This window comes from Lissotriton vulgaris, chromosome 2_1 (assembly GCF_964263255.1).
Source record: "Lissotriton vulgaris chromosome 2_1, aLisVul1.2, whole genome shotgun sequence".
Taxonomy (NCBI): Eukaryota; Metazoa; Chordata; class Amphibia; order Caudata; family Salamandridae; genus Lissotriton; species Lissotriton vulgaris.
The window spans coordinates 813,459,971-813,486,985 of record NC_141687.1 but is presented as its reverse complement, the minus strand read 5'-3'; the positions used below and the strand labels follow the sequence as shown (position 1 = coordinate 813,486,985).

The 27,015-nt window shown below is 45.7% G+C and overlaps 1 protein-coding gene across 1 annotated transcript in view; it reads right to left on the bottom strand.

The window, feature by feature from the left end:
• OSBPL6 (oxysterol binding protein like 6) overlaps window positions 1–27,015 on the bottom strand; it is a 699,671-nt gene that overhangs the window by 156,393 nt on the left and 516,263 nt on the right. Inside the window, exons 15-16 of the mRNA XM_086956201.1 lie at window positions 15,295–15,548; window positions 7,452–7,589 (exon numbers count right to left, since the gene is read on the bottom strand). Of these exons, the coding sequence (XP_086812327.1) occupies window positions 7,452–7,589; window positions 15,295–15,548 (392 nt within the window). The remainder of the gene's footprint in view (window positions 1–7,451; window positions 7,590–15,294; window positions 15,549–27,015) is intronic.

Below are 27,015 nucleotides of genomic sequence, written 5' to 3'. Positions count from 1 at the left end.
GAGCTATTGTATGCAGGACTGTGCCTGTCTGACCTGGTAGCACCCAGTTAGATTCACCTTTTTCCATGGAGCTCTTTACGAGAAGCAAAATATATTCTTCCATCAATTCAATCGCTCAAGCTAAGGCTCCTCGCCCTGATGACATCCCTGGAGTACTGTTCCTATTTGACAGTGAAAATTGGTAGGCCTACATCTTGACCCCATCTAACACTATTGCAGGGGGTGCCCCAGTACCTCAGTCATGTAAAGTAGCAGAGGTGACCCCCATGTACAAAGAAAGGTGCCGGGTCATTACCCAGTAACTACAGACTCATTAGCCTCATTGACTCCATTCAAAAGGTGGTCTGTCGAGTGCTCCTGGTTAAGATACAGGACTGGATCGGTGAGAATAACATCTTGACTCCCTTCCAAGCCAGCTTTAGAGACAAGACGGAAACAATAGACCAGGTGTCCTGTTTTCTCCTCCTTTTCTGGAAGACTGTGGTCATTGGCCTGGGGAGTTTATATGTGGCTTTTATCGATCTAAAAACTGCCTTTAACCTTGTCCCTAGACAGAAATTGTGGCAAGTACCAACAGGTATGAAGTTGCCACCGGAGATTTTATCTTTAGTCATTCGCCTCCATGTTGCAAACTTCATCAAAGTCCGCTGGGGTAATCAAGGCCAGCTCCAAATCAAATGACGTCAGGAGGGGTGTCCGCCAAGGGTGTGTTTTGGCTCACATACACTTTTCCCTGTATATGAACAATGTTGTGCAGTATCTACAGCAGGTGCCAGCTGATGCACCCATGCTGGGGAGCGAACAGATTATGACACTACTGTTTGTTGAGGACACCCTGCTAGTGTCCAAAACTCCTGGGGGTTCCAGCTATAGCTTAACCGATTTAATGATTTCTGTAGCTTACGCGGTCTAGAGATTAATAATTGAAAACAACATTTGTGATATGATTATGATATCCTACAACGGCAGACCAATTCTGGGAGACACCCCATTTGAGAGAGTTAGCATTTTTGAATACCTGGGTGTAACTCTCGCCGAAGCTTATGTCCTGGAAACCTCATGGGGCCAAATTGGCTTTGAAGCTCATGCAAATAGCAGGGGCTTTGATTAAAGAACATAGTATTTCCTACAGCAAACCAGTGGCAGCTCCACAGCAGATATATGAATCTAAAGCAGTGAGTTCAGCTCCATATGGGGCAGAATTGTGGGGGTTTCAACTTGAAGGTTGATCACTCCAGGGATGAGAACACATTTCTGAAGAGTATAGTACAGTTACCTCAGAGCAAGCCCCTCTATCCCTTAAGGTTAGACTTGGGCAGGAAATCGATTGCTAACAAGGCTGTGTGAAGACCACTGGCGGAGGATTAGGTCCACCCCTGAGTTAGGCTCTTATGCCAAGGCCCTCGAGAAAGTTATCTCCCTAGATAAACAGAATAAGATGGGATGGCTAAGGAATGTAGCACGCCTGTTAGCCAACATTGGGTTAGAGGGCCACTGGGAAAACAGGGACCCCAAATCACTCCCTACCAAAGATCTTATTAAAGCGAAGTACTGGGATGGGTAGCTCAGTCTGCAGCCGTCAACCCCAATGGAGGCTGGTTAAGTTCGGAATTCACTGATTTTAAATCAATTACCTCCCCAGAACATTATTTGGACATAATTCACTTATCTACTGATAGGAAATTATATGTGCAGTTCAGGTAGGCACGTTACTCCTCAAGGCCTTCACTAGCTCCTGGTACAATACCCCAGCTTCATCTCAGTTTTGCTCAATTTGCACTGCTACTACAGAAACATCAGTACATGTTCTATTTGCTTGTCCAGCCAATTCACGTCCAAGAGCTAAGTGGATCAAAACATGTAGGCAAGTAGTTGGGGACACACAACTATGCCTAAACCTTTCAAATACTTAGATCGGACACAAGACCAGTGGTAGCCTGTGTAGTTACAAAGTTCTTGGGTCACATGTGGCGCATAAGGAGGAAGCTGCTGCAAACAGGTTGAGGATGAGGAGAATATGGGTTCTTAATTTTTTTAAACTATTTAAAGCATCAGCAGTATAGCACACCATTGGGGACGATTCAAGATGTGCATTGATTGTCCCTGGCGCTTGGAAACAGGCCCAGGTGATTCCCATTTTAAAAAAACCTGCCCTGGACCCACAAAAATCGGAGAATTATCGTCGTATCTCCCTCCTCCCGTGGGCAGCTAAACGGACCGAGGCCCATGTTAACTCCATCTTAGCTAACCATCTCCACTCTGCAAATATCTTAGATCCTTCGCAGAATGGTTTTAGGCCCGGTCATAGTACCGAGACTGCGCTTCTCTCTATGGCTGAACATCTTCGCATGTTGGTCGATTCTGGTCATACGGCGGCACTGGTTCTTCTTGATCTCAGTGAAGCGTTTGACACAGTCTCCCATGATATCTTACTTCAGCGTCTGGTTGAGGCTGGTGTTGACAACTTGGCACTTGAGTGGTTTCGATCTTTTCTATCTGGTCGCACCTTCAAGGTTGCCACTCCACCTTTTGAATCTAAACCTCATGCAATTGCTCAGGGAGTCCCGCAGGGATCGGCTCTTAGCCCCACTTTATTCAACCTCTATGTGCAGCCGCTAGCTGCTATCGCCAGACGTGGGAACCTGACTATGGTGTCCTACGCCGACGACACACAGCTAGCGGTTGCCATAAGTGGGGCCTGCGATCTCGAGGCTGCTAAGTTCCGCGAGGGACTTATATCTGTAGCTCGTTGGATGACTGATAATTTCCTGAATGCCAAGAAAACCGAGGTGCTCATTGTCGGGAAACAGACTCATTTATGGGGCGACAACTGGTGGCCACATGAGCTTGGTCCTACCCCTATCTCTGTTACTGAGGTTAAAAACTTAGGGGTATGGTTTGACTCTCAATTGAGCTTTTCCACTCACACAAAAAAGGTTGCTGCCACGTGTTTTGGGACTTTGCGTCAGCTTCGGTCTATTTTTAAATTCTTTGACGCATCTACTAGACAGCTCATTGTACAAGCAATGATTATGTCTAAGTTAGATTACGCCAGCTCTCTTCTTCTCGGAGCTAATCAGGCTGAACTCTCTCGTCTCCAACGCGTCCAGAACGCTGCCGCCAGGGCTCTGGTTGGCCTACCCAGATTTTGTTCAGCCAGAAAAACCATTCACGAGCTCCACTGGCTCCCTGTTGCTCAGAGAATTCAGTTCAAGTCTCTCTGTCTGTCGTTTAAAATCCTTAAGCACTCTTCCCCTCAGATTCTGGAGCACCTCATCTCCCCGTATGTTCCAACCCGCTCTCTGAGGTCCTCTGGTCTCCACCTGGCCATAGTGCCGCGTTTTAAGAGGTCTCGGATTGGCGGCCGATCCTTTAGATTCTTGCTGCCAAGTTATGGAACTCTCTCCCTGTTCACATTCGTGCCATTGATGGACTTCTATCATTCAGGAAGGCTGTAAAAACTTTCCTCTTTCCCCTTAGTGCTGTTGTGTTTGAGTTCTGTTATCACCCTTGTCCGGTTTTTCTGTTCTGTTAGCGCCAGGGCGCCCCTTTGCTGGGGCATCTGTGCGCTCTATAAATCCGGCTAACATAACATAACATAACATTGTATGCCAAATGTGAAATGGCAACACTGGAAAAAATGGCTCCAGTGAGGTTTTTGTTGTTACTGTTCTGGTTGTACTAGATAGAGGGATGCCCAGCACGTGAACTACAAACTTGACTCTAGTCCTATTTGGCTTGTTGCTCCTGCTATGAAACTCATGTTTTAATCTATTTTTAATCTTTTATGTATGAGACAAATTGCATATTGCACCTTCATGGCCTCGCTATGCATCCCATGTCTTAACAAAATTTTAACCTTGTATGTATGAGTTGTACTGTACATCATACTTTTTTGGTCGTACGACCGAAATAAAGTTTGATGATGATGTTGGTTTGCAAATACAATGACTATTAAAAAGAAATGTGCATGCTGGAAAAATTGTCTAAAAAGGAAATTAGTAAGTGAAGGGAGCTGACCTCATTGATGCGGTATTTGGAGGTTTACAGGGTACCAAGACGTTTACCAAGATTCAGGGTCCCTACGTATGAAGTCCCACATCCTGGATTTTTGGAAGAATGGTCTGATTTCACTGCCAAATCCAGTAAATGTATGATATAGATATTGGTGAAACATGCTGAACTGGACCAAGATAGGATTCATGGTGAATTAAAAGTTTTAAAAAATGACACCAGAAACTTGGAAGATCAAGGTGCAGGGAAGGAGCTACAGCAAAAAATGGTGGAGCGATTGCGAAAATATGAAGAGGAGATCAAAGTTAAAAAACAACAGAAATTTCAGAGAGACAAACGTGATTATGCGGAAGGACGAATATTAACTTTCGCAGGAAAATATGATATTTATAGGGGAGAAGACAAGCTTTGATATCTACACAATCAAGTTCTGACATTAGCACAGACAACAATGATGGTGACAATTAAGCATGAAAAAGCATGACTTTGGGTTTTCACAATGAATATCGCTTGTTGGGACAAGCCGAAAAACCGAAGAAGGACCGACATCCCCTAAGAAGAGGAAGACGGAGGGGAAAAGGAAAAGACGCAAACAGAGGCATAGGATCAGACGAGATGACAGTAGGAACACCACAGAACAAGCGTGCAACATGCCAGAAGAATGGAACCGACAAGAAAAGATGACACTTCTCAATGTATCACAAAGAAGACTGACCACAGATGAAGTATCACTTCTGGAATTAGGACATTCATTTTGTCAGACCTCGGAATTTAATTATACACAGGTCAGAATTTACCTTTATCGGTTCATAAGAAATTGAAAATTTAAAAAAAATGCATAAATTGTTGAAGGCTAAACCAAGTATTATTTCAAAAGACATGGCCACATGTGACCTACAGATTGGGAAAGTAAAGGGGCTTGTTGCTCTTAATACCTTATATCTTGAAAGTGAAGGAGTAGATCCTAAAGTGGAGATAGAGCAAGTTATGGAAACCCTCTGGATTGCTACAAGAACTGCCAGTGGTAGTGGTTTTAAATCTAAATCAAGTCCAATACCTACCACTACCCATGATAATCTAGATGTATTCCATGAGATGGTGACTAAAGACCTAATGAGACTGAGGAAAAATGGTGGTATAAATATTGCTAATCTCACAGAGGAACAGAGAAAGGCACTGCAATCCCTTAAGGAAGATACTTCTACTGTAATAAAGAACAGTGATAAGGTAGGCTATGTTGTCATCATGGAATCAAGCGCCTATAAGCTAGAGGTGATGAGACAATTCTGAGATATAGATTGTTATGAAGTGATCTCGATGGAGTATAAATTCTCTGTCAGTTCCTACCAGTCCCTTTTGAAGAAATGGATGGAAGAGGACATTTTAGATCAATACATTTTAAAACTCATATGATACTAGAATTCCATCATTTTATATTTTACCCAATGGGCAAAAAAGCCTGATCAATTGTCCTGGAAGACCTATCGTCTCTTCCAATGAGTTTTTTTTTAGAGAATACTGCCATATATATCGATACCTTCTTATTCCCCTTTGTGAAAACCCTTCAGTTGTGATTTTATAACAAAAATTCAAAACTTGGTATGGTCAGATAATTATTTGATGATATCACTGACGTGACTGCATTTTGTACATGGGCTGACCACACATTTGGAAAACGTGCTTGCCAATGTTTCTTGAAAACCAGAAGCGCATGTTTTCTGGAATAAATTAGTCTAAAAGAGAACATATTTATGCATGATGAAGTCCTGTATTAACAGAAGGCTGGTACCGCTATGGGCGCCTGCTTCACCCCCAGCTGTGCCATTTGGGTGATGGGCTGGTGGGAGAAGCAGGTGGTTTAAGTAGATGACTACCTGGAATTTGTGCATATTGTTTTAATTTGGACTCGGTATATAGACAATTTGTTTTTATTATGGAATGGAACAAGGTGAAAAGCATATGAGTATATAGAAAAGCTTAACAATCATTTTTATTTCAAATTTACGGCATACATTAGTTTCAGTGAAATAACATTCTTGGATATGCTATTGAAGATTAGTGATGGTAAAATCCATGCATCTGTATACCGCAAAGACACAGCTGGAAATATCACTTTGCATTTTATAAGCCAACATTCCAAGAATTGAAAAGAAAGTATTTCATATGGGTAATCTCTCAGATTTAAAAGAATATGAAGTCAGGAAGAAGACATGATAAACAATTGGCACAGATAAAGGGAAGATTTCTGAAAAGAGGATAAAGCTCCAAAATAGTCAATTTGACCACAAGGAAATCTAAGAATTTAACTAGGAACTAGTTGCAGTATCCTAATGTCAGACCAGAAAATGAAAAGTCTGTAACTCGATTGATTACATGCTTTAACACTATGTCGCAGAAAGTGAGCCAAGTGATAAGAAGACATTGGCCGATAGCCAAGTGATTAGAAGACATTGGCCGATAGCCGAAGGTGATAGGAGAAGAGTTATCAAGGGCACTGCCTATAACTTATAGGAAAGGGAGGACACTAGAAGATGAAATTATCCATAGGTATTACGTCAGCAATCATAAGCAAGACACAGGGCTATCCAAAACAAAGGAGTATATTCAAAATATTGCTGCTAGATTGTTATAACAGCAACAAAAACTGATAGTCTGTAAGAAAGTGCATCCCCTTTAAAATGGCATAACACATCATATCTTCTACAGCCAAAACTCTTTTTTAATGAGTAAGAACGTCACAACGCATGTGCCACGCAGTGCCCTTAGGTGAAAGGACCAACTGTAACTAGAAGACACTTACTTAAAACTTAGGAAATGGTGCTATTTTGCCTTGAGAGTGTAAGGAGCCCTGATTTGGATTTCTAGCTCAATTAATCTTCGTAGGCAATCTGCCTATCTTACATTTTTTATAAAAAACTGGGATTTCTATTGTAATTATTTAATTATTTAATTTGACATTTGCTTATTCTGTTCCTATTACACAATGGGACCTTTATAGCGTGTCTGCTCAAACGCTACACAGTTAAAGCAAATATAATTCCAGTGATGTCAACAAAGTCAACCAAGCAATCCGATCATCACTAAAACCAAATAATCCTCACAAATGAACATTCCGCTTAGAAGTTTAAGGAGTGTCCAGGGTTTCTGGTCTCACTGTCCTGTGTCCTCTTAGTAACATAGCTAGATTGCATTCAGCACTTTTAGATATGACTTTTTTGCACCTTTTGTGAGGAACTCCAAAATCTAACATGAGGATTGGAAGGCAGAGGTGCTCATGAAAGAACTGCTTTTTTGACATATCTATATCCTCTGCCAGCTACAAACAGGAGTCACCCCCATCCGCACAATAAAAACGCAGCATTTACGCTTTGGATGGAACCATTCATTTCCCAGAAGGGGAATTGTTTTTACAGTTCCTACTAAGATAATGGACTTACCTGCTCAGAGAAAAACCGAAATCCTTTGTCTTCTCGCACACATTCATACGTCTCCCCAAGCATAGGATTAAAAGGCTTGCTTCCTGCTCTGTAGTAGGTAGAAGAATATCCTGAAACTGCGAATGCAGCAATTAGTACCTGTTCAATAAGAAAATACACATGGGTATGCAATGTAAGAAACAGTCAAGTACAAGAGAACACAATGTGGGACATCAGAGCTGCATCTTGATAATCTAATGAAAAACTAATTACATGATTAATGAATGTGTCACCGATTTGGTGTTCCTACTGTGGCGGCTCCTCTGCTAAGGCAGAGGAGAGCAGCCCCACTGCATTTTTTGCAGTGGAAAAAGGAAATATAAAATGATAATAACACTACGTTATTATAATTTTATTTTCCCTTTGTCATGCAGCTTTGCAGGACTGGGCAGGGCTTGGCTGTCGTCACAGCCAGCAAGAGGAGGAATGGTGGGCACATAAGGAAGCATGACGGTTTGGCCGTCCCTCTTGGGCCTGCCAAACAGTCCTGTGCACTTTGCATGTTCTGCAGCAGGAGGAACATGCACAGGCTCTCTGTCCCCATCTGGGCGCGATTCACGGCACTCAGACCAATCACAACGCTGCGCTGTGATTTGCTCAAAGGAGCCTGTGTGCTTCTTGCTTCAGAAGACGATGTGAGGCAGCGGTATGGCAGCACGGTAAGTTACAATCTAATTTATTTTTCAACCCGCCCCACCTGAAGTGGCAACTGTCACTGTGTTCCTATCTAAGCCAGGGGTCTTGAATACTGTAACAGGTCAGGAAGCATGAAGAGACATGGGGCCTCATTTACGAGAAGTGGCGCATCGCTGGGTGAAAGCAGCGACGCGCCACTTCTCAGTGAGCCCTATATTTACAATATGACGCATCATGTCGCAAGGAAGGACAGATACGTCAGTATAACTGACGTATCTGTCAGGGCAAAAAATGGCGCATTGCTGGAGTTGTGGCGGAAGCCTGACGCAACTCCAGCAATGTTCCTTTCACATGGGGCAAGTCCCATGTGAAAAGGCCTGCGTCACCCTTACACTTGCCATGAGGCAGGCGTAAGGTTTTGGCGCATTTCTGTTATAGAAGTGGCGCAGCAAAATCTCATAGATTTCGCTGCGCCACTCCTACGACCCTTTCTTCCTGGGGAACGCCCACCCTGCATACATTATATCTGGCGCAGGTATAATGTAGCACAAGGGTGTACGAAGTGACGCATCTACCTAGATGGGTCACTTCGTAAATATGGCGCAACATGACACATTTTTTACGCCATTGGTGCATCACAAAAAGTGACGCACCTGTGGCGCAAAAATGATACAGGGCTTCATAAATAAGCTGCATGGTTTTAAAACGCGCTTTTGTCTGTACTTTTTCCCATTATCGCTGTCTTGGCATTTGGAAAACTACATGTTCAATGGGGTTTTTATGCATTATTAAGGGTTTTAAACAAATAATATACTAATCTTCCTCAAACTAGATACATTTTAAATAGCTTCCTTTGAACCATGTCTTTAAAATACTTAAAAAGTATTGGATGGATATATTAATTGTGCATAGTAAAAAAAAAACACCTTGCTTATGTTAATAAACTGTATATTTAAAAAAATCATGTTAAGTAATGCAGTGTCATAGATGGCCTGTACATTAGTTTTTTAAAGACATCGTTTTTGCTTGATATATTTAGTAAATGCTTGGATTTAACCACATAGCATCTTTCACCTGAGTACATGGGCAATAGAGACTCGAAATAACGCATATTAAAAAACACATTGAGGTTGCCACTAAATTTACAAAAGTTGAGGGCCCACAGAAGCTCATCTCCACTACTAAAGAGCTAATCAAATTACAAATTAGGATATCACTACTATTGTTAACACTTCTACCACTGACGCAATTAACACTTAAATCATGGATCACAACAGTGACAATAACTTCTGCTATCAGGAGTTATATATTAAATACAATCACTAAAAAAGTGCCTGCATTATAAGCAGCTGTTGTACCATCACAAATATATAGCCGAAAGAGTGTAAATAACAATTCCATGTTTCCACAAAAAAAGGATGACAACTTATATCGAAGCCAAGCTTTGATACAGCGTAAATGCAAGCCAATGCATTCCGAGGCTCAAGCACACCATCGCACCGATACAGTTGTTACTAGGTGAAATTAGGTGCAGCGAGTAATCAACAGACACAATGGGAGTAAATACATTTTAAGCAGGATGTGGAAATAATTCAGGGACAAAGGAGTACAAACATAAACCAGTAAGGTATTCTAGTATTTAGGAGAATTAAGGAATGAGTGAAAACTGGATTGGGCAAAACAAGATCAGAAGAGGCACAAAATGAAACTAGGAAACATAAAAAAAGACAGCAAACAGGTATCAATCAATCACGTTGTACGTGTATAGCATGGCTAATCTCCCCCAGGGGTGTCCAGGTGCTATGCTTCAGGAATTAGAAAAAGAGCCATATCTTGAGTCTCTTGCTGAAGTGGGTCAGCAAGGGTAAGGTGTGGAAGTGAAAGGGGTGGACATTCTAGGCTTTGGCAGCAAGGTGGGAGAAAAAGAATCCTCCGGAGCGGCAGCCGCAGATACGTGGTGTTTGTGGGGTGAGGTGTGTGGAGCAGAGATTCCTGTTTGATAGGTGGAAGTGCAGTCTTTGGTTGTGGAGGGCTTTGTAGAAGCTTGAAAATGCATCTTTTCTGGACGGGGAGCCTGTGGAGGTCCTTCACATGCTGGGTGATATGTGTCCTCTTTGGCAGGTTGAGGATCAGTCTGGCTGCAGCATTCTGGATTGTATGGAGTATTTGCATGAGTTTTGGGGTGGTACCTGCATACAGTGCATTGCCGTAGTCTAGTCAGATGGTGATGAAGGCATGTGTCACAGTTTTTCTGGTACTGATGGGGAGCCATCTGAAGACTTTGCGGAGCAGGGGAATAGTGTAGAAGCAGGCTGAGGATATGGCGTTGACCTAACGTTGTATGGAGAGTTTCCTGTCCAGGATGATGCTGAGGTTACGGGGTGGTCTTTTGGTGTGGGGTTTGATCCGAACTCCGCCAGCCACCAGGATTTGTTCCAGAGGGTGCTGCGTTTGCAGCAGATCAGGACTTTCATTTTGTCCTTGTTGAGTTTCAGACATTTTTCTTTCATCCATGCCACATCCTTCTTTCACAATTGGGAAGTTGGTCTTAGTCGAGGTGAGGTCCGCTGAGAGTGAAAGTACGAACTGTGTATCGTCAGCGTAGGAAACTATCTTGATGTCACTTGATCTGACAATGTGTGCGAAGGTGTAATGCTGATGTTGAAAAGAGTCGGACTGAGAGATGAGCCTTGGGGCACGCCACAGATGGTGTGATTGGGTTGTGTGGTGAAGGGAAGGCTTTTTGGGTATGTCCCGTCAGAAAGGATGCTATCCATCTGAGTGCATCGTCTGTGATTCCAAACTGCATAGTTGATTGAGGAGTGTGTGGTGAGAGACACTGTCAAAAGCTGCAGAGAGATCCCGGAGGATAAGGTCAGCTGATTCTCCTCTATTTTGGAGAACGGTGCTGTGGTTGGCTCTGAAGGACAGGTCCAGCAAGTTGTTCTTCTCCAGGTGTTCGCGGAGTTTGAGGCGGATGACCTTCTCCAGGACTTTGGCAGGGAACTGTAGCAGGAAGATGGGGCGCTAGTTCTGGAGCTCACTGGGATCTGATGAATTTTTTTGAGGAGGGGCCTAACATCTGCATGTTTCCATGCGTCAGTAAAGGTGGCTGTGGTTATGGAGGTGATAAGGATGGTGGTGAGCTGGTGGCTGAAGGCATCTCTTCTGAGGTTGAAGAGTCGATGGGGGCATGGGTCATTGGGTGCTCCTGAGTGGATGGAGTTCGTAAGAGTGGTAGTGATCGGTGTGCTGGGTTGTTCCCATACAGTGAGCAGGTAACTAATAGTTGTGTTCGATGGGTTGCTGAAAGGCCGGAGGGTTGAGGATCGAAGTTTCTGTAAATGGTTGCTATCTTGTTGTGGAAGTGGTTGGTGATGGCGTCGCAGAGTTCCTGTGAGGAGGGGCTTGAGATTTCCGTGGCTGATGAGCATGTGAACTCTCTGACAATGGTAAAGAGTTCCTTGGTTTGGTTGGCGCTGGTCTCGATTTATTGGGTCAGGGCCTCCTTTTTTGTGGCTTTGAGCTGGCGGTGGTAGTCGTTGAGGACTGATTTGTAGGTGGCTCGTTCGGTGTGGTTCCTGCTGGTGCAATATCTTCTTTGCAGTTGTTTGCACCTGCTCTTCAAGTGCTGAGTCCTTGCGTGTACCAGCTGGCTCACTTGATGGGTATTTGCGTTTTAACTGGATTGGTGGGAGCGACTTGGTGTGTGGCGCTGGTGATCCAGTTGGTGTAGTTCTCTACTCTCTGGTCCAGGTTGGTGGTGATATTGGGCTGTGTGGTGCAGAGGGCATCGGTCCATAGCTGATGAGTGACCTTGGTCCAGCTGTGGTAGCCGGCGATATGTTGGCCAGGGGCGGTGCGGAGAGGTTCTGTAGTGTAGTTCCGATATTCTCAATAGGCTCTGCGCATTGGAATAATATACACTGTAGATTTGACATAGGACTGAGGTCAGTATGTCTCTATCGAGTATATTAAACTTAATAGTGTGTGCCAGCTAACTCAGAGGTCACTAGAAACTTTCTCGAATAAACAAGAAGGGATTAGTCTCTGACATCCGCATAAACATGACAACTTTGTTTCCCCTAGAACTGGAACAATATCTTCAGAGTTGTGGAAACAATAGATAACTATTTCAATCAGTCAATCGTGCATGCTTCGTTTCTACAGAGTTGCATAGAAATAGAGAGATGGGCGTTTCAATAAAAGGGTTTATTGAACAGTCTTATTTCTCATGCAAGAGATATGAACTGCTACAATCGTTAGACAGAATGCAAAGTAAATGCGTACAGCGTAAACAGTAATATAACATAATACTGTAATAGCATTGTCTGTTGTTATGTATGACATATATAAAAATACATACATAAATAAAAAAAGGCTAGAATACTCAACTGGTGCTTCTAAAATACGTCTACCCCAGTGTACCTAACCTAGGTCTAGTACGAGGGATGAAGTAGGTGCTGTCTTAGCTATAGTTTAGTTTTGCCAAGAATTGCCAAAGGTTTCTTTAGGTTCTAATCAGCTCCATACCTTAGAACGAGAGAGGCTGGTATCTCTTTCTCAGGAGTCGATTTCCCAACACCTGCAAGGGGAGTCAGAAACACTGGAGCTGGATTTCTCGGAAGGAGGATGACAGCTTCTGGTCAGTGCGACAGCTGGAGAGTTGGCTTCCTTCAGGACGTGCTGTGGCGAGCTGCGTCGTGCAAGTAGGTAGTCAAACTGCACCGAACCACACTGTGCTTTGCCATAGCAAGTGAAGGTATATTTATACCTCAAAGGTGTTTAGGAAGCCAGTATTGGCATAAAAGTCGGGCATTTGAACGTCAGGAATGAACCTCTAAGGAATCATGCATAATAATGATTTTCCTGGAGAAATCAATATTCAAGCAAGGGGAAGTCCCTAACAGCTTAAGAGTCTGGTTTTCCAAGAACTTGTGACGTAGATGAATGGATGTAAGTAGCCATGCCTGTATTTGGATAGCATGGGCTATAGCTAAATAAGGGCTGGATTTCTATGCCTATATAAGGGCAATGTGAAATGTACCTATATAAGGGCATGAATCGGGAAATGCATACAGAATCTAAATCGACATGAGGTTGAAGCGTACGGTCTGACCAGGCAAGTTCCGAGTGTGCCTTTATCTGATTCTGTTATTGGAAGTGAAGATGGGGTCCAGCGTGTGTCCTTTGTGTGTGGGGTCAGTGACCAACTGCTCCAGGCTGATGTTGTTCAATCTTTCTAAGAGGTCGGTGGAGTTGGTGTAGGTGGAGTCGTTCCGGTGAAAATTGAGGTCTCCCATGAAGATGTAGTGTTCAGATTCAACAGAGAGTAGGGTGATTAATTTATCAATGGCACCGCTGAGGCTGGTTTGTGGTCTTGGTGGCTTGTATGCCAGCATGCCTTTGATGGTGGTTTTGGTGTCAGGGCAGAGCTGGAAATTCATGTGTTCCATAATCGGTTGGTATCGTCGTCAGTGATGGTGCAGGTGATTGATTCCTTGAGTACAATGGCGATGCCACTTCCCTGTCTGTTGCTGCATTGTTTCTTTTTGTAGCCGCTAGGAGCTGCTGTGTCGATGTCTCGGGCCAATGTGGGGGTGTACCAGGTCCTAGTAATGAAGATCACGCCGGGAGCGAGGGTGGAGATGGTGTCCAAGACTTTGGGGGCATGACTGCAGAGCGAACTGGCAATGATCAGGAGGCAGCTGAGCTACTCTGGAGGGGGGCCAGCATCCATTACTGGTGTGATGCAGGATGCTGTGGTGTTGGTTGGTGCTGGGGTGGATGTGAACTGACAGTGGACGCAGGTGAAAGATCCCGCTGTGAAGCATGGTGATGCAAGGCTGCAGTTGTTATTGAGCCTAGGGTCCAGACCGGTATGCGAACAAACGTATAATACAAGAGACACATGTGTAGGGGCTACATTGCTATCATATTCATAGGTAATACTGAGAAACCCTAGATGGAGACAGCGAACGAATGTTGAATAGTGGGAAATTTTAAGAGTAGAGTAGCGAAATATGACATTTGAAGAAAAACTGAGGGCGGGCAATGGACAGAGTGGAAGAAAAGAGTAATAATCCTAACAGCATGCAATCAAAATACTTAAGGCATGGTATCTGGAAAGTTAAATAAAGGACAAATGTTAAGGGTGTTTTGTAAAGGATTCTTGGAATGCGATAAAAGTCAGGATTCTGCCACCAGGCACTGCTCCCAGTGTCTCTGTGGAGTCCTCCATTCAGCCCTGTGTTCTAATGATCTCTCTGTAACACAGTGCAAACACAGCTTCACTTTTCACTTCCAGCTTACCTAATTGATGCACTCTGGTCCTTGTAGACCTTATCTTCATCAGACTTTGAAAAACAAGGAAGAGACAGGCCTTTTCTGTGTTTGTGCCCCTAGAGAGTTACTGGCACATACATACATACACACTTTCCTCCGTTTCTGCTCTGATCCTTACTTTGCAGCACTTTCTGCCTTTCTCTAGTTCTTGTTCAAATTTACTTTCTGTTCCCTAGTAGCCCTTGGGTGCACTGAGGTACAGGAGTCATACAGTGAAGGATCTTGGTGAGGCCAAAGACACTACTTATAGCTGATGTGGGGATTTGATAGGGACTTATTTCAAGAACATCAACGTGGTTTGGCCCCTGATACTGAGAAATGTTGCATTTGACATAGTCTGCTGTTAGAAACCTCAATGAATTAGGTTAATACCAACAAAGAGCTCTGCATTCTCATCAATAAGGAATAGAATAGAAATAGGAACCAACCCTGGGGTGCTTGGCACCACCATATGTTGGCCAGTGTTACCACTTCCTGTGCAGGCAGAGCAGAGAATGTAGTCAAATGGCATTCAATGACAAGAAAGCTACTGCTAGAAGAAAACATTTCCAGATTCAGTCTGGCACCTGGGTATATTCATAAGATGAGGAATGTGCAGACAGAAGTATTCATCAAAATCAGGAAACCAAAATGTTCACATTTACAGCTCTCCCTTTACTAAAGGCATATACCAACACACTCTAAATTTTCCTGATAGTGTATAGTTACTCTTAGCTAGCAAACTTGTACATTATGTTAATTTATGAACAGCGCACTGGTGAAATGACCAATTATCGAAAACCATGCATCAAACAAATCAAAGACTCTTCCAGCATTACTGTACCATGCGTTCGTAAGGGTCTTCGGTCTCAGAAGCCTTGTCTAATAATTCGCTATATTCCATTTCTTCACAGAGATGCTGCAGAGTGTTAAGAGGCTCATTCAACTCGACTGGCATTGAGACTTTAGACAAATCTTTACCAATGTTATTTCTCAAAATATTCCATAAATTGATATTGCTGCTGTCTGGAGAAGGAGCAGGGAGATAGGTTCGTCTTCCATTCCGGAATTCTACTGCAGAGAGTTCACCATTTATAACTTTAAGGAGGAAAAAAAAGAACAAACTTGGTCACAAAACTGCTTAAACTTTATATTACAAAATCCACGTTTGAGCATAATCAAATGAAGAAAGAGAATAGGGTGATGAATTGGAGAGATTCCGCCCTAATGCCTTTAGTGAGGTGCTTAAATAACGGTGTGGTGGTCGGCCAGGCATATTGAGCATGGTCCCCCTTGTCGATAAATATCACCAGAAAGGGTTTGGTACATGGAAACATCTTCATTTATGCAACGGCCAGTTTGTGTACTTAGTCCGAGGATTGAGCTTGTTAAGAATAGAGTCAATCCCTTGGTAATCTTGGCAACTCTTCTCTAACAATGGAAGGCCTATGTAAGACTTTCATTATTAAAAACAAAAAAACAAAGCCAACCAAAAAATGAAAATAAAGCAAATGGGGCTTGACAACGCCAACCCACTCAGCAGGAGATACGTTCAACGCCATTTTCTCTGCAAGCAACAACATCTCTGTCAGCTACACCTCCAAGCCAGCTTGTTCTCCCCCACCCTCCAAGAGTCTAGGCGCACCTGTAGACGGCTCGTGAAAAGATGGAGGAACGGTAAGATCATGGCAGACCACACAGTCTTCAAATCTGTCGTCACCGCACACCACAACCTCATTATAACAACAAAGAAAGCAGCCATCCAGGAACACATCAACGCCAACACACACAACCGTGGTCAACGAATTTGCCAAACCCAGCACAGAGACAGCAGACAACAACCTCACCGCCTTCTTCCACTGCAAGATCAATGAAACCTACGACAGCTTCGCAACCCAAGACCCACCCAGTACAACAACACCTAGTGGATCCAGACACCAGCGGATCTTGCCCAACTAGACCACCCTCACCTCTGACAACACCCTCAGGATCATGAATAGCATCCACTCTGGAGCTGCTTGACACCTGCCAACATCTTCAACAGAGCCAGCACCTCCATCACACCCAAACTCTGCCACGCCATCAACTGCACCATCGAGTACGCCACCTTCCCTGAAGACTGGAAGCACACAGAGATAAAACCCCTGCTGAAGAAACCCTCTGTGACCTGACAAACTTTAAGAATTACAGAACCATCTCTCTGCTCCCCTCCCAGCCAAAGTAATTGAGAAAGCCATCAACGGCCAACTCTCTGAGTTCATTGAAACAAACCACATCCAAGACCTCTCCCAATCGGGCAACAGAAGCAATCACAGCACCGGGACTGCTCTCCTCGCTGCTACAAACAACATCCGCACCCTCCTCAACCAAGGCAAAACTGCTGCCCTCATCCTCCTGGACCTCTCAGCTGCCTCCACCACACCCTCTGTGCAAGACTCCACGACACCAGCATCCACGATAAAGCCCTAGAATGAATCTGCTCCTTCCTCACCAGCCGAACACAGAGAGTCAAACTTCCACCGTTCAACTCAGAACCCACAGAGATCAGTTGCGGAGTGCCACAGGAATCCTCCCTGATCCCCACCCTCTTCAACATCTACAAGGCCCCACTTGCAGCCATTGTCTCAAGTCACAGACTGAACATGGTCTCCTATGCTGATGACATCCAGCTGATTATCTCCTTCACAGACGAACCCACAATCACCAAGAGCAGCTTCCACAACGGGATGAAGGCTGTTGGCATCTGGATGAAGGACAGTTGCCTCAAGCTTAACTCAGACAAGACTGAAGTACTCATCCTGGGCTCCACCCCTTCGGCCTGGGAGGACTCCTGGTGGCCCTCAGGGATCAGGAAGACCCCACCTCAACACAAATAGACCATGTACGAAACCACTGCATCATCCTGGACTCCTTACTCTCAAAGAACCACCAAATTAGCGCAGTGTTGTCCTCCTGCTTCCACACGCTCAACCTGCTTTGTACATTTTCAGGTGGATCCCAACCGAGTCCAGGAAAACAGTCACCCACGCGCTCGTTAGCTGCAGACTCAACTGCTGCAGCACACTCTTTGCCGGTACTACCCAGAAACTCCAAAATAAACTGCAGAACATCCAGAACACCTCCGCCAGACTCATCCTGAACATTCCATGCCATAGCCACATCACCGGCCATCTGAGAGACCTAAACTGTCTACTTATCAACAAAAGAATCACATTCAAGCTCCTCACACACACCTACAAAGCTCTCCAAAATGCCAAACCTGCATACCTCAACCACCACCTCTCCTTCTACAATCCCATCAGACATCTCCGCTTCGCCTAACTGGGTCCGCAAGACTACAGCTGGAGGAATATCCTCCTCTTACCTCGCTGCAAAGACCTGGCAATCCCTCACTCTGCAACTCAGGCCATCACAATCGCTGCCGCAATTCAGGAAGGACCTCAAGGCCTGGTTCTTTGACTGAACCGCAGATCCACCTCACCGATCCCCTCCCCCCCGACTCAGCGCCTTGAGCCCCTCACGGGTGAGTAGTTGCGCATCATAAGAACACGGATTGATTGACTGTACTGCTTCAAACACATGAAGCTCTGTTGAAAAATCAGAGTTAGGTTTTCATTCATATTTTGTTCACATTTTCACTGGCTGATATTTTAAAAGCATTGAGTTTTTCAAATCTGCTGAAGTTCTGTTCACTGCTTATTTTCAATCAAGGCTTGTGTATATTTAAAAAATGAGAACTTATCTACGGCTGCAAAAACCAAGGTTCTGCTACTGAATCCGTTGCTTTTAAGGAAGCGAATGAACACTATGCATTTCAAACTCAATTTACCGGTTGAATAACATGTAACCTAAAAGAGGTGTCTTCATTTTCAAACAACCAAGTTAACATTTGCAGGTTAAGGTCTTTGATCAATTGCAGGTCGCGCAACAAGAAGTACTTTTTGTGAGTGTGCTGCACTTCAACAATGCCAAAATCCCACGCTGTGGTTAGAGGCGGCAGACCCCAAAGCTGAGATCGGCCCTGGACCAGGGTTCAATTCCCCGCCCCGACGGGGGTTGGGCTCAATAATTCCACGGACTTGATAATTCTCACTCCGGTGCCTACTCGACTCACGGGTTCACACTCTGCGACTCTGGGCAATAGCTTGCTTAATCTCCACAACGGCCCCTCGCGGTGGGATGCCTGGCTTTCACCTTGTGGATACCCTGCCGGGGTATCTCACAGGGGAATACCAGGACGGGTTCCCTAAGCAAGCGCATAGATGCCTGCGATGTGGGCGATTTGCGCTATATAAATACATGTACATTTACATTTACATTTACATTTGTGACTGCGAACATGAGCGAAAAGCACAGTCAAATATAGACGTCAGATTCCTCCTGCTTAAAAGGATCACAACTAGTGAGCATTAACATTTCCATCCCAAACTGAAAGGCGTGTGGAAAAGTTTACTTGGTTCTAAGTTCATCTCCATGGAAGAAAATCCAGACAGAACCCATCGAATTACTAGACAGGGAAGGGTTACTCACACATTGCTGTTTGCAGCCAATCACATGAGTGGAGGGTGAAACGAGATTCTCTGGCTGCGCCTGTGGAAGGCCACTAACCACAAATAAGGTGGTATTTAAAGCTGCAGCACCTCATCAGAGATGTTCTAATTGATGATGATGGCTGTGCTGGTGAAAGTGCTATTGTTAATGTTAAAACTAATCTAATCTTGCCCAGCTTCACCATGACCAGTAGGCTCCACTCCACAGACATAAAACTCTTGCATGAAGGTCCTCCTCTTTCATAAATGAGAAGGGCCTGGACATGGGGTGCACACTGACAACTAAAGTTGGAAGCACTGGAGAAAGTAGTCAGCCAAAGCTCACCTTGGCACTGTGTTTAGATCACTTTCTGATGCACTTTTTGACTGCCTGCCTGTGGACAACAGAGACACCAATGTGCACTCTGTGTTAGAAAAGTGTACACACTAAATCATCTGGGGACCTACCTGAAGGGTCGCACTTGCCGCGGCGCTCCATCCTGGGGCCCTGACACTGACTGTTTCCCTCGCCGCCATTGCTTTCCACTCTGCACAGCCGCTGTGGGGGGAAACTACAGCTCCCAGCGAGCCCTGCACACAGCACCGCCCACTTCCTGTTCTGCCGCGCCCGGAGGCGCTTAAACTGCGAGAGCTCCCACTAAGGAGCGGGGGACACCGGAGACCTACCTGAAGGGTCGCACTTGCTGCGGCACTCACTCCTTAGGCCCTGAAGCTGACTGTTTCCCTCGCCGCCGTTGTTTTCCACTCTGCACGACCGCTGTGGGGGGGAAACTACAGCTCCCAGCGAGCCCTGCACACAGCACCGCCCACTTCCTGTTCTGCCGCGCCCGGAGGCGCTTAAACTGCGAGAGCTCCCACTAAGGAGCGGTGGACACCGGAGACCTACCTGAAGGGTCGCACTTGCCGCAGCGCTCACTCCTGGGGCCCTGACGCTGACTGTTTCCCTCGCCGCCGTTCCTTTCCACTCTGCACGGCCGCTGTGGGGGGAAACTACAGCTCCCAGCGAGCCCTGCACACAGCACCGCCCACTTCCTGTTCTGCCGCGCCTGGAGGCGCTTAAACTGCGAGAGCTCCCACTAAGGAGCGGGGGACACCGGAGACCTACCTCAAGGGTCGCACTTGCCGCGGCGCTCACTCCTGGGGACCTGACACTGACTGTTTCCCTCGCCGCCGTTGCTTTCCACTCTGCACGGCCGCTGTGGGGGGAAACTACAGCTCCCAGCGAGCCCTGCACACAGCACCGCCCACTTCCTGTTCTGCCGCGCCCGGAGGCGCTTAAACTGCAAGAGCTCCCTCCGCGTCGCGGACGCGCGCGGGCGGCGCCGGGCGAAGCCCTGGCAAAGGGCGGGCCGTCTGTGGCCATCCGGGGCAGGAAGAGGCAGGGCAGGGCCACACCTCTGACATCTGCAGCTACAAATGGGTAAGAGAAAGAAAACACTGACCGCGGAGGAGGGCGAAAAAAATGCTAAAGTTCCAAGACACTCTAATTCTATAATGACTTACCTCTCTTCTGCTGTGGGGTCCTTAACCAAGGAGATTGCTAACGCTGAGCATGAACTGGGGCTGTCATCTCTTTCCCCCTTTAACATTGTACCATCTCAACCTTTGGAGGCCGATGCCTTACGCTCAACCAACTCACCTGCAGTACCCCTGGAACCTGTTGTGACTCTAGTAAATCCCCCCCTTCCCTGCCCTATGAGCAAGGATATCACCCCTGCCCTGCCCACGAACCCCATAAGACAGAACCCCCAGACGGTACCTCAATCAGCTAGGCGGAAGAAGGGCAAAAGCGTTAACACGACGATCACTTCTAGTGAACAAGCGGACCTTCTAGGAGATAAATTGGAGGAACTCTTTGTGGCCAGGATCGAACCTCTACTTGTAGGAATTGCTAAAGACATTGTGGACACTTTAAACACCTGCCTGGAAGGCCTTTTAAAGAAATGCTCCCTCATTGACAGACTTGTAAACTCCATACCCCCCAATATTGTCTCATTTAGTAAGGGATCGATTGTGGATGGTGTAGGGAGCCTGGAGTCACCGGGTAATACGTTAATTACATACCCCCAAAGTAGAGTTGTGCATGAGGGTGTTAGTCCACAAGTCATCAAACCTGCTCCCCCTCGTTCAATGGCCAGTGCTTCTAACATGGTGGACCAAATATCCACTCTGCCTCAGATGAGCCCACCTGCCCACAGGAAAGTTACCCCAAGCACATACAAACTTAATCTACCTCCAGAGGCGTCCCCACTGGTAGCAGTGTTTATTGGGGTCCCACCACTTATGGAGGGGGAGAGGGAATCAACCCGGGATCTTATGGTTAAGGTGAATAGGTGGTGCTCTGAGAAATGATGTGGGGAAAACATTGCAGACATGATTATCCATGCAAGGAGGGTGGGTTGGATCGGTAAACAACCGAAAACCACGCAAGGGGACTGTGTGGTAATAAACCTTTGTAGGGCCGACCTGCCTGATAGGCTGTTCTGGGACGGCTCGGCGATCTCTAGTAGGGATCGTCTGAGACCTGTTCCCTTGGGCTTTTTTTATCAACCCCCAGCCCGTATCAAACAAATAACTAACTACCAAGCAAGATGGCAGGGCTTGAGGATATCACAGGGGAGGAGTAAGGTTCAAGACATTACAAAAATACAATTCCAATGGAACCTAGTGCCCCGCCGATACCTCGTCCCCAGGATCCCCAGGGTCAAGTAGAGGGCGGAGGGTTGGTCACAAGCAATCATTTTGCCCTCTTGTCCGGCTTGGACGACACAGATTGACTACCAAATGAAGACTTAATATCGGTTGAGGGGGGTAGTAAGTCAAATGGGGTTGCAGCATGTAAAATCCTCCGCTAGAATGTCGCAGGAATTAGATCTTAAATTGGCGACAATGAATGGTCTAGATTTGTTTCTGAGCACAAAGTTATTGCCCTACAGGAAACTTGGGATACCTATCCTGCTTCTGGTTGGATGGGTTTACGAGTTTCGCTGTAGCCGCAACCCCCAGTAACGCAGGCAGAGCCAGGGGAGGCCTTTTGACTCTATTTTCACTTGACCTTCAAGGACCTTTAAGGCAGATTGAATTTGATTCTCCCAACTTTTTAATTGTTGAAAGGGAAATTAGTCCCACAAAGAGTACCTTGTTTATAAATTTTTATAATTCAGGAAACAGGGATTGTTGTGGTAATAATATTGCTGCCCTAGATTCCTTCTTAAATTCAGTCAGTCATAATACTCATACAAATTACGAATATGTGCTTATGGGCGATTTTAATATCCACCCTTGTAAACTTATGTGTGGCTTAACCGACCCTATGGGGGTTACGGGACCTGAGGGACCCCACTTTGAGCATACTAAATCAGGCGAAGAGTTGGAAGAACTTTTGGCTAATTTCAATCTTTCAGAACCCACGAATACGGAAGGGGAGTCTAGAACACCTACCTTTAAGGGGGCAGTACCAGGTACAATAATTGATTATATATTTGTGACCCCAGCTATTTCTAACAGGGCCATCTCTTACTGCACAGTCCCCTCTCTCCTTAGTGACCACAATCCCGTTCTCCTGGAGGTCGCTTGGGGGGGACTCCATCGGTCCGATGCCGGGGCAAGCCAATTCAAGGCTTGCCCTACGCACAACAGATCAGGGAAGAAGGCTCAAGTGGGCAAATGTGGTTCCTAACAATTTTTATGTTGATATTTTCCCGCAAATTGAGGATCAGGTCACGATCTGTCTGAACCCAGACTCCCAAGATCATGAGATAATGGATGCCTTTTGTAGTAAAATTTCTTCTAACCTCACGGTTAAATTGAGGAAGGGGGAAATAAACATTGCCCCATGCTCGAAAGCCCATAAATCCTTAAAAGCGGCGCTTAAAGCAAACCCAAGGGTTAGGACAGACATTGCAATCTTAAGAAAAGAATATAATCGAGCTATCAAGGTCAGGCAGGATAAACTTAAAAACGAGGCTTGGGAGAATTTACTCTCTATTGATATCTTGCGGGACAGCAGGCAATTTGGGGCCGTAATTAACCAGCCTTTCTTCTCTGACTCATCCAACCTAGCCATGGACTGTGTCATCCCAGATGATAAATGGTTGGCTCATTTTAGATCAGTCTATGGAGATAATGGCACGGCTGCCCAGCCATTTAATATGGCCGTCCTAGAGGCCACCCCCATGTGCTTTAACAGGGTTGAGGTTGAGAAAGCTATTCTGGCTACCACTAGGAACAAAGCCCCTGGGCCAGACGGGGTGCCGGCTGATTTTTACATACACTCCCCAGATTTATGGGCGGGCATTCTAGCTAATGTATTTACAGCTGCAAACAGCAACCCTCTTCCAACCACATGGGCAACCTCTACAATTGTCCCCATATTTAAGAAGGGACATTGGGATGACCCAGGGTGCTACAGGCCCATATCCCTTTTGGACTCTGCAATCAAGATCTTAGGCAGAGTCCTCTTGGCCACGTTAAGGGATAGTCTGGAGAGCTGTGGAGGTTTGGCCGATATCCAATACTGTTTCAGAGAGAAGAGAGGAACAATAGAGCAGTGCTCCAACTTACACCTGTTGGTCTCAAAGTACACGGTGGCCAAGGAGGGGTCTCTGTACCTAGCGTTCATGGACCTCTCCTCGGCCTTCGACTTGGTGAACAGGTTCCAGATGTGGGACATCCTTCTGAAGATTGGGATTGATGAGGCACTGGTTAGTTATATGGCTTCACTCCACCAAGAGCTTTTTGCAGTTGTGCGGGTCACAAAAGAAGGTAGATGCACGTCCCGTTTTAACTCAATGCGAGGGGTCAGGCAGGGTTGCATACTGGCCCCCCTGCTTTTTACAATCTATATCAACGGCCTAGGCAGCCATCTGGAGGGAGTGGCCAGAGACGTTCCGCGTGTAGGAGAAGTTAAGATCCCTGCTCTCCTATACGGAGACGACGCGGTGCTGATAGCCCGCACCGGCGTCTGTCTCCAGCAGCTCCTGGACGCATTTGGTACATTCATGGACCAACTAGACTTGAAGGTTAATTCGAACAAGTCACATACCATGGTTGTTGATCACAAGAGGAAAAGGGCCCTGGCAAAAACCTTCATATGTAAGGGCGAAGTTGTTTCTAGTGTTTCTGTTTTTCCCTACCTGGGGGTGCTTTTTGACAACAAGGGTACCTGGGGCCCGCAGGTAAGGGCCAAAAGCCTGGCAGTGACCAGGACATCAACGGCCATTCTGGGTTTTGCTAAAAGGTTGGGTTCTAGACCAATGGAAGCCCTCTTAAAGGTCTACAACAGCAAATGGTTTTCAGTGGCACTGTATGGCGCACCATTATGGGGTTATGTATGTCTGGAAACTATCCAAAAGACAGAAAATAGATTTTTACGCGCCCTCTTGTCCGTTCCCCAGTCGACACCAACCTTTTCCATACATGCAGAAGTGGGCCTGGATTATGTTTATGACAGGTTAAATCTCGGGCCTCTAATCTACTGGCTTAAGACATGGCTCAATACAGAATTAACCCTTAATCATTTGATAATGAAGGAAGCCATGTCTTTGGATCATAGCAGTAGAATACCGTGGATGGCCTACTTGAAGAAGTCCTTTATGGAACTGGGCCGCCCGGAACTCTTTACAGACCCCTCTGGCATTATGAAATAAGATGTAGATATCATTAAAAAACAATTTATGTCAAGGGCAAGAGTGTGTCGAGAGGAAAGGGAACTGCAAAAGCCTGCAGTGAGACAACAGTATTTGTTAGTGAATTCCATTGCACTAGGACCATATTTATGTTTTGTCACTAAGCCATTCCACAGGTTCCTTTTAACCAAATTTAGATTTAATTTTATACATTTTTACTTGGGAAGCTTTAACACATGGACGAAACCAGAGTCAGCACCGCCCTGTACTTGTGATAATTTTTCTGTACAAGATACCATGCACTTTATTATGTTTTGTGATTTCTTTTCTGACCAGAGAAAAAAATATTTGTTACCTGTTTTAAGGGAAGCTGGCTTCTCCCAGGTGAGACCAGCCATGTTTTATCTCCAATCATTGTGTAACATCCGTATCACATTTTGTATGGCAAACTTTTTAGTGGCGGCGGCTAGATCAAGATCACGCAAGACATTATAAGATTTCCCCGTATGAATTGTTCTTTATACTCCTTTTTTAATCCTGTTTTTTAGCTTATATACTTCGCCACATGAATTCGATTGATATGACATTGTTTAATTGTGTTTTACTTGTAGATAAATGTTTTTATTCTCTTTGTATGATTGTTAACTAAATCGAATAAAGATTCTTTGACTGACTGACTGACTGACATCTGGATGCTCCTGCCCTACTTATACATTTACCATTCAAAACCACACCATTATCATAAGCACTGTTGCAAAAATTCCCTAAGAGAAATGGCAGTTCAATTGCTCTCCCACTGGCCTTGAAGTTACGCAAGGAGTTTGCTATGGTCTCTTTCTGCCACAAAACGTCACCTCTTTCTCACTTTGGACAATTGAGATTGTGATTTCTCCCTATCCGGCCTGCTACATAAAGTTCTTACAGACTAAACTGACGAGTAAATCACTATACCGACATTTAAATCAGTCCTCCCAAAACTTCACACTCTCTGCCACCATGTTTAACTTTATTCGCGCTAGCCATATAAAGCATGTTCTATATTTAATTTGATGTCAGTAATAATTTCAATCTTTAATTTCTGATCTCTGGCAGTGTCTAACAAATTTTGGAAATCCTATTGAGTTACAGCTTCCCCTGGAATATGTGTATGCCTTTCTTTAATTTCAGGTATTTTGAGCCTCATTATTTGCCATTCTTTGAATCTGTTTCCTGTTTATTGAGTTTGGTTCAGTAACTTTCATGCTACCTCTTATGCTAGTTAATAACACCACTGGGTTCGGGCTCCCAACAGTAAGGCCAAGCCACTGACCTATATTTAAACAAAACAAACGCCAATACTGTTTTTAGTATTTATAGTCCAATCAATACAGCCGTAGTGAAAGACTAAACACCATACGCTAAAGACTCCTAGTTCTGTCTGAATTAATCTCTTTTATTTCTTATTTTTCAAAGGAGAATAAAAAAAAATAATGCAAAACATTTACAATTGTTCAAAATGACAACACAAATATCACATTAAAACATACACCTGGTGGGGCGTGGCTGGCAGCCGTAGGCAATGGCTGCGGCATAGATGAGCTCTCCCCTGCCCACAGCGCAACGGAGAAGCTACAGCCCGTAAATCCTGCCCAAAAGCGGGCGATAATGTGGAGGTGACTGCCCAGTTTGCCCTACCTGGTAGCGATCTGACGGAAGGCGCCTTCGCCTTCAGGAAGAAGTTGTTTGGAGGCACTGATCCCAGGGACGAATTCAGGGAAATGGCGGCGGCCCGGGATGCCGGCCGCAGTGATCAGTAGCCCCGTGGCGGACTCGGTGCCCCGGCGGTGCCTGTGGAGTGGCGGATACGGCGGTGACTGAGGAGCAGAGGAGGTGGGGGTGAGATTTCGCCCGGCGTGGCAGCCCTTCTCTCCCCCGAAGGTAGCGATAGTACCGGCGAAGGCCCCGGGGCGGAGCGGCTTCAGAATTTGGGCCCCGGCTCTTGGGCCTGTGTATTGTGGACGACCCCCCCCCCCGTAGGAGTGAGCCGGACGAGGCAGGACCTCCCCCCCTGCTGCTGTCGGGAGTGATCACGGAGCCCTGAGCAGCAGGGTGGCCTTTTTTTCCCCTGACCGCGGAGTGCCTGCCAAAAGGAGGACCCGGTCCGGGTGCCTCACAAATCTAGGCCCCGGCTTCTGAGCCTGCTGATTGTGTGTGCTTCCGCCCCCCCTGCGAGGACGCGGCTGTGTTGGTGGGCCTCGTTGTTGCTGCGGGGGGGGTTAGAGGGGGTGCCCCCGCGAGTGCCCTGCTTCTGGAGTTGGGCGGGGAAGAAGACACGGAGGGTATTGGAGGCATCAAGAAGATAGGGCTGAAGAGCTGATGGTGCCGGCGGGGTGACCCCCCCCACCCCCC